General features: G+C 37.5%; 1 protein-coding gene across 4 annotated transcripts in view; it reads left to right on the top strand.

The window, feature by feature from the left end:
* MCF2L2 (MCF.2 cell line derived transforming sequence-like 2) overlaps window positions 1-13138 on the top strand; it is a 259359-nt gene that overhangs the window by 220924 nt on the left and 25297 nt on the right. For all 4 annotated transcript variants that reach the window (XM_047731452.1, XM_047731445.1, XM_047731474.1 and 1 more), the window contains 3 exons: window positions 2198-2413; window positions 3339-3431; window positions 3599-3677. In XM_047731452.1, coding sequence (XP_047587408.1) covers window positions 2198-2413; window positions 3339-3431; window positions 3599-3677 — 388 coding nt within the window. The remainder of the gene's footprint in view (window positions 1-2197; window positions 2414-3338; window positions 3432-3598; window positions 3678-13138) is intronic.

Here is a 13138-nt window from a genome sequence, read left to right as displayed (position 1 = left end):
CTGGGTTCTCTGTTCTGGCTTCTTTTAGAATTGCTTTTAACAGCTGTGATTTGAAGTGATGCCTCCACATTCACCAAATGTATTGTCAGAAACAGCTTTACCTAAAATCCATCTGTTTATCTATTCTGGGATGTGGTTGAGGATGGGCTCAGTATTTGACTTGGTGACTCTTTATGAAAACCAAGACCCATGGGAGAAATTTCTCCCATAGAGTTGTTCAGAAATTGCTGTGCATTTTCTGAACAACTGGTTTAGGCATGTCTTTGGATATAATGTATAATACAACTCTCTGTGTTTCCTTCTATATTGCCCACTAGAAAGTCCTAGCCTAGTCTTCAGTAGGTTTACATGTCTTTATTATATGGGTTTTATGTATAACCTCTTCATCTCATTTTTTAAAATCTTTTTTCACCCTAAGTAATTTGTTATTTTCTGTCTGCCTATAATGTATATATTTTTATCAGATAGATCACATTTTTGAAATGAGGTGGAATATAAGTACATTTTAAAATACAAACTACACAACTGGTGAAGCTATGGACTCAGGTCATGATCTAATGGTCATGGGATCAAGCCCCGTGTCCGGCTCTGTGCTCAGAGCCGAGTCTGATTGAGATTCTCTCTCCCTCTGCCCCTCTCACTCATTCTCTTTCTCTCTCTCTCAAATAAATAAATCTTTTTAAAAAATAAAATAGAAACTACTGGTTGTAGTTCATGTGGCAAATATTAAACACCAACTTTTGCCAGTCAACTTGACGAAAATGTATTTCCTGCATTATTTATGTCTATCTAGTAGAAATTGAATGGGTTTAAAAGAGAATACAATCACTGAGGGATAGTGTGGCTCCTGGAAGGATGTGGATAAAGTGGTAAAACTTCTCAAGGTTCCTCATGAACCCATTGCCCGTGTGTCTCAGAGCATGGTCAAACTGAGCCTGTGCAAACAAACCAGGAGTATCATGCTTTTAGGAGAGCAGTCCTTATGGCTGGGGACTCTTTATTCCTCACTGAGGGGTTCATTCACCACAGTTCACACATGTAACTTTTACAAAGCATGAAGAGAAAAACAGCACAGAAAATATGCCACAAGCACCATAGAAATAAGTCGAGTTTATGCTCTTGAAGTTTTTATTTTAGAATTTCAGAAGTGCAGTAAATTATTTTTAAAACAATATGCACAGTTTGTTCAATATAAACAATAAATTATAAAAATGCCCAATTAGAAATAATGTACATACTTGTAGTATTCACTCAGAAATTGTAGGGATTTATCTCAGCTAGACATAACTCAGGGAAATTTCTCTGTCCTGGTCCTGTTCACATACTTTTCTCCTTTTGGCATTTTCCTTCAGGGAAATAAATTCTTGATTATCTGCTTCAAGTGATCTAATGTTTTAAAAATGCCAGATAAAATTCAACGTTCTTAGCTCATCTCACTCTACTACCCTTTGGAGAGAACTCAGAGAAGGCAGGGTCACTCATTTGGACTTTCAACCAGACATATGAGAAAGATGTGTTTGCTGGTAGAGGAATAGGCATAAAATGCACCCTGAAGCCAAATAGACTTTCTAAAAAATTTTTGCATTTGGGATTATCTTTGCACTCTCCACTTAATCTGAGAAATGCAAAGTTGAATGTCATTATTATTTTCTTTACAATGTTATGAAGATTAGGTTATATGAAGCTTTTCATAACAGATTTCAGAACAAATCTCATGTTCTCAGGTGGTCATACCCGGAGCAGATGTTGGGATGCAGAGGGAGTGCATGGATGATTATGGAAAAGGTCCATAATGCAGCAAAAATTCTGTCTCTCCTGGACATACTTAAATGTTAATTTCTTGCCCTTTTAAAGTAGACTGTCATGTATCAAAAACAAAGAAGTGGAAATAGAATTCTGCTACCTAAGATTAATTACAAAGGCCAAAATATCAGAATACCAATATCTTTAGTTCAAGTATTTCTCACATGCTTTATGTTTATTACCTTGCACAGATCTATATAACTGAACGGTGCCATGCTCAGTGAAGCTCACAAAATTATAGCTTTGATTTAGTGACAGATGAACCTATTTGGCACTTTTTAAACTATCAACTTCGAATAAGCATACTTTAGAATTTGCAAGCAGACCCTCAAGAGTTCTTTCCCTGTCTAGTAATGTAACAGCTTCTTTTCATGTATGTCTATCTTCCCCGAAGGATGATATCAAGAAATTGGGCAAGCTGTTGATGCATGGCTCTTTCAACGTCTGGACAGTTCACAAGGATCGTTATAAAATGAAGGATTTTATTCGATTTAAGCCCAGCCAGAGGCAAATCTATCTATTTGAAAGGGGAATCGTGTTCTGTAAGATTCGAATGGAGCCCAGTGACCAGGGCCTCGCTCCTCATTACAGCTTTAAGAAATCTATGAAGGTAAAGTGGTCCTGTTACACTGGAGAAGCAGTATGACCCTATGGAGAGGAAAATTGTTATCCTTATTTTAAGGAAAACTGAAGCCTAGAGAGAAGAGGTTAACTTGCCAAATGCCACACAACAGAATTAGACTCCACACCCAGGCCTTTCTAACTCCAATGTCAGAACTTGTCATCAGTCACTGGACTGGGCTAGGGCTGGGATAGAGCTGCCTTCGTGCTAGATGGAGAACAGGGACCATATGGTAGCCTGTCCTGACAAACAAATTAGGAAAGTACCCTCTAGGCAGAGGGGTAAAAGATTTGGTGATTAGAGCATGGGCTGGATTTCATCTCCGACTTGTCCTTCTAAACCACACATCTTTGCATACAAACATTGACAAAGACTCTGGGGGTCTAGGAACCCATGTCCACACCAAGCATCATCTCTAGCCTGTGTAGGAAATATTTCATAGCTGGTGATGAGACTATTCCATCCCCACCCCCACACCACACACATGTGCATACATGCACACACATACACACATATTGTGCTCTTGTGATTAAAGTTGTTAATTCTTCATGGTAGCTTTTGTTATTTATGTTTCTTAATGGATACTAATTCAGTTACTATTATGCACAGATTCGTGAAATACTTAGGTGTTAAAGGAGAGGTGATCTCTTTGCTTAAAGGTTGAGGGCTCCAGCCTGTCATATAAAAAAGATGCAGTCTGTGTTGTCTCCTGAAAAAGAAAGGACAGAGGACACTGCCACACTGTGCTTATGCTTTATGCTCCCTGGGGCCATTAACAGAGGGCAACAAAACACGTGGAAGGAAGACGGAAGAAGAGAGCTATCAAGGGTAGAAAGAAACAGAGTGGCTGACAGGGACAGTTTTAAAATGAGAAAATGGTAGTACAGCACTTTTTCTTCTTTCCATACAATAGTTGGTGACACTGTCAATTCGCCAGCTTGGCAGGGGGAGCAGCCGAAAGTTTGAAATTGCCCACCGAAATGGACCCGAGAAATACATCCTGCAGGTAAAGTTCACGTCTTCCCCATAAGTGTCTGCTACTCTTTCCTGTGTTCCCATGGCTTGGCAAGTGTTTCCTATCTCATTATTCCAGAGGTCACCCATAAAAACCCTGTCCAGTTAATGCTCCAGGTGGTCTGATATTCATAGTATCTTCTTATCTACCACTTGCAGGCAGCTTCAAAAGAAATCAGAGACTGTTGGTTTTCAGAAATAAGTAAATTACTGATGGAACAACAAAACAATATTAAAGGTAAGGTTACCTTGCTAAATTTAGCCTGGGGATTATACTGATTTCAACTTTGTGGTGGGTGTGCACACTGGGGATATTGTTGAAGGCAATGGCTGGCCAGGAAAAGAACTGTGGGTCCCATTTTCATGGTACCTGGAAGCACCTGTGCTTGTTTTACGTTGTGTGGGTTTTTTTTTCCTGTGGTTGTGTGTGGATGTATGCCTTTCAGCTGTGTTCCCCCCATATACCTAATTGCCAAGATCAACTTTCTCAACACCAGGTCGCAAAGCTACCCAAGATTATGCAAATGAGGATTTAAATGGCCAATACTGCTTTCAGAAGCTGTACTGCTTTTTTTTTTAAGCTGAGATATAATTAACATACCATAAAATACACTCTCTTAAAGTGTGCAATTCCATCGGTGTTAGTCTATTCACAGGGTCGTGCAGCCTCCCCAGAACATTTTCATCACTCTCCCTGGCAAAAAAAACCTAGTACCCATTAGCAGTCATTCCCCATCTTCTCCCTTCTCCCCTCTGCCCCTGGCAACCACTAATCTACTTTCTAACTGTATGGATTTTCTTATTCTCGGCATTTTACATAAATGGGATCATATAAAAAATGACACTTTCTGTCCTGTTTCACTTGGCATAATTTTTTCAGCGTTCATTGGTGTTGTGGCATGACTCAATATTTCATTCCTTCCCATGGTTGAAATATAGTGCATTGTATGGTTATGGCATTTTTGTTTATCTATTCATAAGTTGATGGATATTTGGGTGGTCTCCATTTTTTAGATATTATGAATAATGCTGCTAAGGGAACTTGTGTACAAGTTTTTGTGCGAACCTCTGAAAGAGTATGCATGTATATAAATAATAAATAAATGCTGGACCATAGTCAATCTATGTTAATTTCTGAGGAACTTCCGAATTGTTTTCTAAAATACTAGCACCATTTCTTCTTTGTACCCGCAGTGTATAAGTGTTCCATCTTCTCCCCCTCTCACTAACACTTGTGATTGTCTTCCTCTTTTTCTCCCTCTCCTTCTTCTTCTTCTTACCACCCCAGTAGGTGTGAAGTGGTAGCTCATTGTGGTTTTGATTTGCATTTCCCTAATGCTGGTGATATTGAGCATCTTTTCTTGTGTTTATTGGCCATTTGTATATTTCCTTTGAAGAGACATCTATACAACTTCTTTGACCATTTTTTAATTAGGTTATTCGTCTTTTTATGGTTGTTGTAAAAAGCTATTTATATATTCTGGGTATTAGATTCATCAAATATATGATTTACAAATATTTTCTCCCATTCTGTGGGATGTCTTTTCATTTTCTTGGTGATGTCTTTTGAAGTACAAAAGTTTTTAACTTTGATGAAGTCTAATTTATCTGTTTTTTCTTTGGTTGCTTGTGTATTGGTGTCATATCTAAGAAACCATTACCTATCCAAGATTTACACCTATGCTCTTCTTTAAAAATTCAGTTTTAACTCCTGGATCCATTTTGAGTTAATTTTTATATAAGACGTGAATTAGGAATCTAAGTTTATTTTTCCATATATATATACATACATATATATATGTATGTATGTGTGTGTGTGTGTGTGTGTGTGTGTGTATATATATATATATATATCCTGCTGTCCCTGAACCATTTGTTAAAAAGACTATTCTATTCTCCACTGGATGGCCTTGGCACTTGTTATGGACTCAAGTGGCATAACTATGTTTGTGTTCCCCCAAAATTCATTCGTTAGAACTTTACCCAATGGTAATACCCAATGGTATGAGAAAGTGAAGACTTTGGGAAGTAATTAGGAGTAGATATGGTTATAAGAGTTCAGCCATCACAAATAGGAATAATGCCTTTATAAGTGCCATGAGAGAACTTGCTTCCTCTGTCTGCTCTCTGCTGTGATTAGAATATAATGAGAAGTCACCAATCTGCAACCCAGAAGAGGACCCTTGCCAGAATTCAACCATGCTGGCATGGAATCTCAGACTTCCAAGCCTCCAGAACTGTGAGAAATAAATATCTGTTGTATATAAACTGTCCAGTCTGTGGTAATTTGTTACAGCAGCCCAAACTAAGACAGCACCCTTGTTGAAAATCAGTTGGCCATAGATACAGAATTCTTGGTTGACAGTCATTTTCTTTAAGCATTTTGAGTATGTCATGTCATGTACTGTTTTGTGGCTTCCATAGTTTCTGATAAGAAATCAACTATTAGTCTTACTGAAAATGTCTTGGGGCACCTGGGTGGCTAAGTCAGTTAAGTGTCTGACTCTTGATTTCAGCTCAGGTCATGATTTCAGGGTCATGATATCAATCCCTGTACTGGGCTCCATGCTGGGCATGGAGCCTGCTTGGGATTCTCTCTCTCCCTCTGCTCTGCCCCTACCCCAGTGCATGTGTATGCTCCCTCTAAAAAATACATATACAGGGGAACCTGGGTGGCTCAGTTGGTTAAGCCTCTGCCTTAGGCTCAGGTCATGATCCCAGGATCCTGGCATCGAGTCCCACATCAGGCTCCCTGCTCCATGGAGAGCCTGTTCCTCCTTCTTCTGCCTGCCGCTCTGCCTACTTGTGCTATCTTTCTGTCAAATAAATAAATAAAATCTTTTTAAAAAAATACATATGTATGTAAAGATCAGAGATAAATTTTTTTTAAATGTCTTGCATGTGACAAGTTGCTTTTCTCTTTACTGCTTTCAGATTCTTTATGTTTTGACAGTTTGATATGTCTAGATGTAACCCTCTTTGAATTTATATTTCTTGGAGTTTGTAGATAGATCATTTGGATATGGAGATTAGTGTTTTTCATCCAATTTAGGAAGTCTTCAACCATTATTTCTTTATGTATTCTTTTAGCCCCTTTGTTTCTGTCTTCTGGGATTCCCATTCTATGTTGTATGCAATAGAGTCCTACAGATCTTTATAGCTATGAAAATTCTATTTCATTCTTTTTCTTTCTCTTCCTCAAACTGGATAGTTTCAATTGACCTATATCTAAGTTCCCTGACTCTTTTCTGCCTGTTCAAGTTTGCTTTTGGGCCACTCTGGTGAATTTTTCATTTCAATTATTATAGTTTTCAAGCCAGAATTCCTCTTGGCCCTTTCAAATATAATTTCTATTTTCTCAATATGATGAGAGTTTGTTCTCATAATTTCCTTTAGTTCTTTTTTATGGATTCCTTTAATTCTTTGAACAGTTTTTAAATAGTTGATTTAAATTCTTGGTCTAGGAAGTCTAATTATCTTCAATTCCTCAGGGACAATTTCTCTTGATTGCTTTTTTTTTTTTCTTTCTTTTTTCTATGTATGGGTCATGCTTTCTTGTTTCTTTACATAGCATACATTTTTTCTGTTAAAAACTGGACATTCCCCCCCACCACCACCACCACCCACCACCCCATACCACCACCACACCACACCACCACACCCACACCACCACCACTCCACACCACACCCACCACTATTTTTTCTTAATAAAAAAGAAAAAATAAATAAATAAAAACTGGACATTTATTTATTTTTTTAAAGATTTTATTTATTTATTTGACAGAGAGTGACACAGCAAGAGAGGGAACAAGCAGTGGGAGTGGGAGAGGGAGAAGCAGGCTTCCCACTGATCAGGAAGCCTGATGGGGTATCAATCCCAGGACCCTGGGATCATGACCTGAGCTGAAGGCAGACACTTAACGATTGAGTCACCTAGGTGCCCCCAAATCCCCAAATTGGACATTTAATAACACAATGTGGCAATTTTAGAAATCCAAGTATCCTCCATCTCCAGTGGTTTTTGTTGGTATTGTTTGTTTGGTAATTTTTCCAGTCTTTGCCAGGAGCTTGTGTGGATATTGGGGTGCACTTTCAACACACCTTCAACACACAGCCAAGCAGGTGACAATTCCACCTTAGACTTCACTTCCTGTTTGTTCAGAGCCCCAAGCTCTCTCCCCACTAGAGATGAGAGCATAAGGCCTTCTTAGATTTGTCCTGAAAATGCGCACAGACTTGGGCATTTATACATGGTCTTCTAGATTCTCAGAAATATTTGGGAGCTTTTCAAAGCCACTATGGACCTATCATTCCCAAGTTTTTCCTTTTAAACTTTTGATTAGCCTATTTTTGCCTCAGCTGTTATCCAGTGCCTCGGGCAGCCAAGAAGTTAAAAAATTGCCTCTAGTAATTGTCTACAAATGCCCCCGGAGAGAAGGCTTTTCACACTGTGCTAGCTATGAATAGGTCTAATAAAGACAGCCTTGTAAGTAGGGTGTTCCAAGGAACCCCTAAACAAGTCAGATAATGATAGTTCTCTGGGAATGAGACTTTGAACAAACTTTAACCCTGTTCTGCCCCCTCCTATGGCTGCCAGATTGCTAATTTTCACCGTGACTGCAGGCTGTTGATTTCTAAAGCTACCATCAAGAAGGAGGGGGTAGGTTGGGAACAGGGCAGCTAAAACGCCACAAAGCTCACTGTTCATACCAAGATTCAGCCATTTCTCTTGAATAAGTGTTCTCCTCGTTGCTGTAAGCCTTTGCTTAATTTCTAGTGTTCTGAAAATATTGTTTCTGACTACTTTTGCCAGTTTTTTCTATGTTTTCATGGAGGAGAGAATTTTTGAAGGTGTTTTTTCTATGCTATTTTCATAGGTATTACTTGCTGTATAGTTTTATTAATTAGGAATCATCTTTGAGTAGGCATTGCCCTTTCACATTTGTTTTTTCAGTTGATCCTCATAGCAGTAGGGATAGTTGGTAGGAAAATCCACAAGCTGCATCAGTTGAGTTCAGATATTTCCTTCAGGTAATGTGAGAGCTAAGAAATGCTAGTCTCATGTGGAAAATTGATTTCCTATCATTTATAATGACAATGTTTTGTGTGTTTGGTAAGGAAAATTATGTAAATATGAAAAGATAAACTTTGTCCTCAGAGGCTTATCAGGAATGCAACCATTTCACATTCTTTCTGTGTCTTCTCTATTAGTTGGACAGGAAGATAGAAGGGTGGGTATGCATGATGAGATGAGGAAAAAGATAACCTAAGAATTGTGACTGGAAAACCACCACATCAGTTTTCTGTCACAACAACTGAGTGATGTAAGTTCATTATTTAAACTATTGGCCTTTGCCAAGAAATAATAACTACATTGTATAGTTTATTTTAATTTATATAAAGGTAAGATGGGGAAACACTATGATTTACTCTTAATACTGTGCTAAATACACATTAAGGTAATTGAGCATGAATGCTCTGGAGGCATAAGACAGGAAGATGTAACAGCCCCAGCAGAAAAAGTTACTTCTTTTCCCCCGAAGCAACATTCTAGTCACAAGATTTGTTCTAGAAATCTTTACTATAGTTTTGCAAAAGATGTTTTAGGGATAGCCTGCATTAGAATTACTTGCAGGGCTTGTTACAAATGTAGATATCTGGGTCCTATCCTAGAACTGTGTAATTAGGGTAGCTAGGGTTAATGCCTTGAGATATGCATTTTATCTTAATAAAGTTTCTGGGCAGAGGCCTTAAACTATTTTTTAGAAGATTTTATTTATTTGTTTGAAAGACAGAGAGAGAGCAGGGGAGAAGCAGAAGGAAAGGGACAAGCAGACTCTGCACTGGGCATGGAGTCCAATGCAGAGCTCAATTCCAGGACTCTGAGATCATGACCTAAGCTGAAACCAAGATTCGGATGCTTAACCAACTAAGCCACCCAGGTGCCCCAAACTATTATTTTTAAAACAACTGTATCGAGGTATAATTAACATAGTAAAGTGCACTTATTTAAAGTATGCAACTTAATAAGTTTTGACACATGTACACAGCTGTGAAAGCATCACCACAATCAAGACTATGAACACATCTATCACCCCCAAAAGTTTCCAAATGCCCCTTTGTATTACCTTTCTCCTGCCCTTCCCTTATCCCCCATTGCTTCCCAGGTGGTCACTGATCTTCTTTCTGTTACTATAGATTAGTTTGATTTTTTTATCATTCCATACAGAGAATCACACAGCATGTAGTTTGGTTTGGTTTCTCTCACTCAGCATAATTATTTGGAGATTCATTCCTGTTGGTGTGTGTAACAATAGTACATCCCTTTTAAGTGAAGTGTGGTATTCCATTGTTTGGATATAACCCGATTTCTTTTTTTTTTTTTTAATTTTATTTTTTTTATTTTTTTTAAATTTTTATTTTTTTTTTCAGCATAACAGTATTCATTATTTTTGCACCACACCCAGTGCTCCATGCAATCCGTGCCCTCTACAATACCCACCACCTGGTGCCCCCAACCTCCCACCCCCCACCCCTTCAAAATTCTCAGATCGTTTTTCAGAGTCCATAGTCTCTCATTAACCCGATTTCTTTATTCATTTACCTGTTAATGAATATTTTCACTTTCTTGGGCTATTTTGAATAATGCCGCTATTAATGTTCAAGTATGAATTGTTCTTGTGGACATGCATTTTTGTTTCTCTTGGGTAAACACCTAAGAGTGTAATGGTTAGGCCATATGGCAGGTACATATTTACCTTTTTAAGAAGTTACTATTTTCCAAGTTATTATTTATTCCCAGAGTAGCGTGTGAGAGTTTCACTGGCTCCACATTCCTCACCAAAACTTGCTGTTGTCAGTCTTTTAATTTTAAGCCAGCCTTATAATAGGTGATGAACAGTATGTTACTGAGATTTTAGTTTGCTTTTTCCTAGTGACTAATGGTTAAGTATCTTTTCATGTGCTTTGCTATCTATATATCTTTTTTTAATGAAGTTTCTATTCAAATCTTTTGTTCATTGTTTTCTTATTCTTATGTGTTGAGAGGTTTATTTTTATATACCATAGATATAAATCCTTTATTAGATTATGTTTTGCAAATATTTTCTTTTGGTGTGTGGCTTATCTTTTCATAGTCTTAAGAGTATCTATTGGAGGTGCTTGGCTGGCTCAGTTTTAGGGTCTTTCAGGATTGGTGAGTTCAAACCCCATGTTGGACATGGAGATTACTTAATTTTTTTAAGAGTATCTTTTGAAGAACAGAAGATTTTAATTTTGATGAAATCCAAGTTTAAAAAAATTTATGGATCATATTTTTGGTTTGTGCCTAAGAAATCTTTATCTAAGGTCACAAAGATTATCTCTGTAGTTTTAGAGTTAGGTCTCTAATCCATTTTGAGATTTTTGTTTGTTTTGGTAAATAGTGTGACATGTGGATCAAAGTTCAGTTTTTTGTTTATTGGTGTCTAGTTATTCCATTACCATTTCTCCAGCTGACTATATAAGTGAATCCATTTCTGGATGCTCTATTCTGTCCCATTGATCTATTTGTCTATCCTGACATCTTTACTTTACTATCTTGATTACTGTAGATTTATATTAAGCCTTAAAATCCAATCCTTTAACCTTGCTCTACCTCTTAAAAAATTATTTAAATTCCACTTATTAGCATAGAGTGTAATATTAGTTTCAGGTGACTCAACACTTACATGCAACAGCTGGTGGTCATCACAAGTGCCTTCCTTAATCCTCATCACCTGTTTAACCCATTTTCCCCTACTTTCCCTCTGGCAACCATCACTTCATTCTCTGTAGTTAAGAGTCTGTTTCTTGGTTTGCCCCCCTTCTCCCTTTGCTCATTGTTTTGTTTCTTAAATCCCACATATGAGTGAAATTCCATATATGAGTGAAATTGCATGACAAGTTATATTTGTCTTTCTCTGATTAACTTATTTCCCTCCAGCTCCATCCATGTCCTTGCAAATGGCAAGATCTTGTTCTTTTTTATGGCTGAGTAATATTCCATTGTGTATATGTTGTGTGTGTGTGTGTGTACATACTACCTCCTCTTTATCCATTCATCAGTTGATGGACATTTGTGCTCTCTATATAGTTTGCCTATTGTTGATAATGCTGCTATAAACATCGGGGTGCATGTACCCTTTTCAATCTATATTTTTGTATCCTTTGGGTAAATAGCTAGTAGTGCAATTTGTGAGTTGTAGGGTAGTTCTATCTTTAATTCTCTGAGGAAACTCCATACTCTTTTCCAGAATGACTGCACCAGTTTGCATTCCCACCAACAGTGCAAGAGGGTTTCCCTTTCTCCACGTCCTCACCAACACCTGCCGTTTCTTGCATTGTTGATTTTAGCTATTCTGACAGCTCTGAGATGATATCTCACTGTAGTTTTGATTTGCATTGTTCTGATAATGTGTGATGTTGAGCATCGTTTCATGTGCTTGTTGGAGATCTATATGTCTTCTTTGGAAAAAATGTCTATTCATATCTTCTGCCCACTTTTTAATTGGATTTTTTTTGGGTGTTCAGTTTTATAAGTTCTTTATGTATTTTAGATACTAACCCTTTATCAGATATGTCATTTACAAATATCTTCTCCCATTTCTTAAGTTGCCTGTTAGTTTTGTTGGTTGTTTCCTTTACTGTGCACAAGCTTTTTATTTTGATGTTGCAATAGTTTATTTTTGCTTTTGTTTCCCTTGCCTCAGGGAACAGATGTAGAAAGAAGTTGTTGTAGCTGATGTCAAAGAAGTTACTGCCTGTGCTCTCTTCTAGGATTTTTATGGTTCCAGGTCTCACATTTAAGTCCTTAATCCATTTTGAGTTTATTTTTGTGTATAATATAAGTGTTCAAGATTCATTCTTTTGCATGCTGCTGTCCATTTCCAGTTTTTCCAACACCATTTGTTGAAGAGACAGTCTTTCTCATTGGATATTCTTACCTGGTTTGTCAAAGATTAAATGACAGTATATTTGTGTATTCATTTCTGGGCTTCTGTTTTGTTCTATTGATCTATGTGTCTAGTTTTGTGCCAGGAACTTCTGTTTTGATTACTACAGCTTTGGTTTTGGTGCAATTATAAATAATAATGATTCCTTAATTTCTCTTTCTGCTGCTTCATTATTGGTGTATAGAAATGCCATGCAGCAACTTTTTGCTAGACAGGTCTCCAAAGGCAAATTAAACAAAAACAAAAACAAACTGTTGGGACTTCATCAAGATAAAAAGCTTCTGCACAGCAAAGGAAACAGTCAGAAGGCAACCTATAGAATAGGAAAAGATATTTGCAAATGTATTATCAGATAAAGGACTAGTAATATGAAGAACTTATCAAACTCAACACCCAAAAAGCAAATAATCCAGTCAAGAAATAGGCAGAAGACATGAACAGACATTTCTCCAAAGGAGACATATGGCTGACAGTGAAAAAATGCTCCACATCACTTCTCATCAGCAAAATACAAACCAAAAAACCACAATGAGATACCACCTTACACCAGTCAGAATGGCTAAAATTAAGAAGACAGGAAACAACAAATCTTAGTGAGGATGTGGAGAAAGGGGAACCCTCCTACATTGTTAGTGGGAATGCAAGCTGGTACAGCCACTCTGGAAAACAGTGTGAATGTTTCTTCAAGAGGTTAAAAATAGAGCTACCTTACAATCCAGCAATTGCA

The sequence above is a fragment of the Lutra lutra genome, chromosome 1 (assembly GCF_902655055.1).
Source record: "Lutra lutra chromosome 1, mLutLut1.2, whole genome shotgun sequence".
Classification (NCBI taxonomy): domain Eukaryota; kingdom Metazoa; phylum Chordata; class Mammalia; order Carnivora; family Mustelidae; genus Lutra; species Lutra lutra.
Note: the sequence above shows the minus strand (reverse complement) of the source record. Positions and strands in the feature narration are given on the sequence as shown.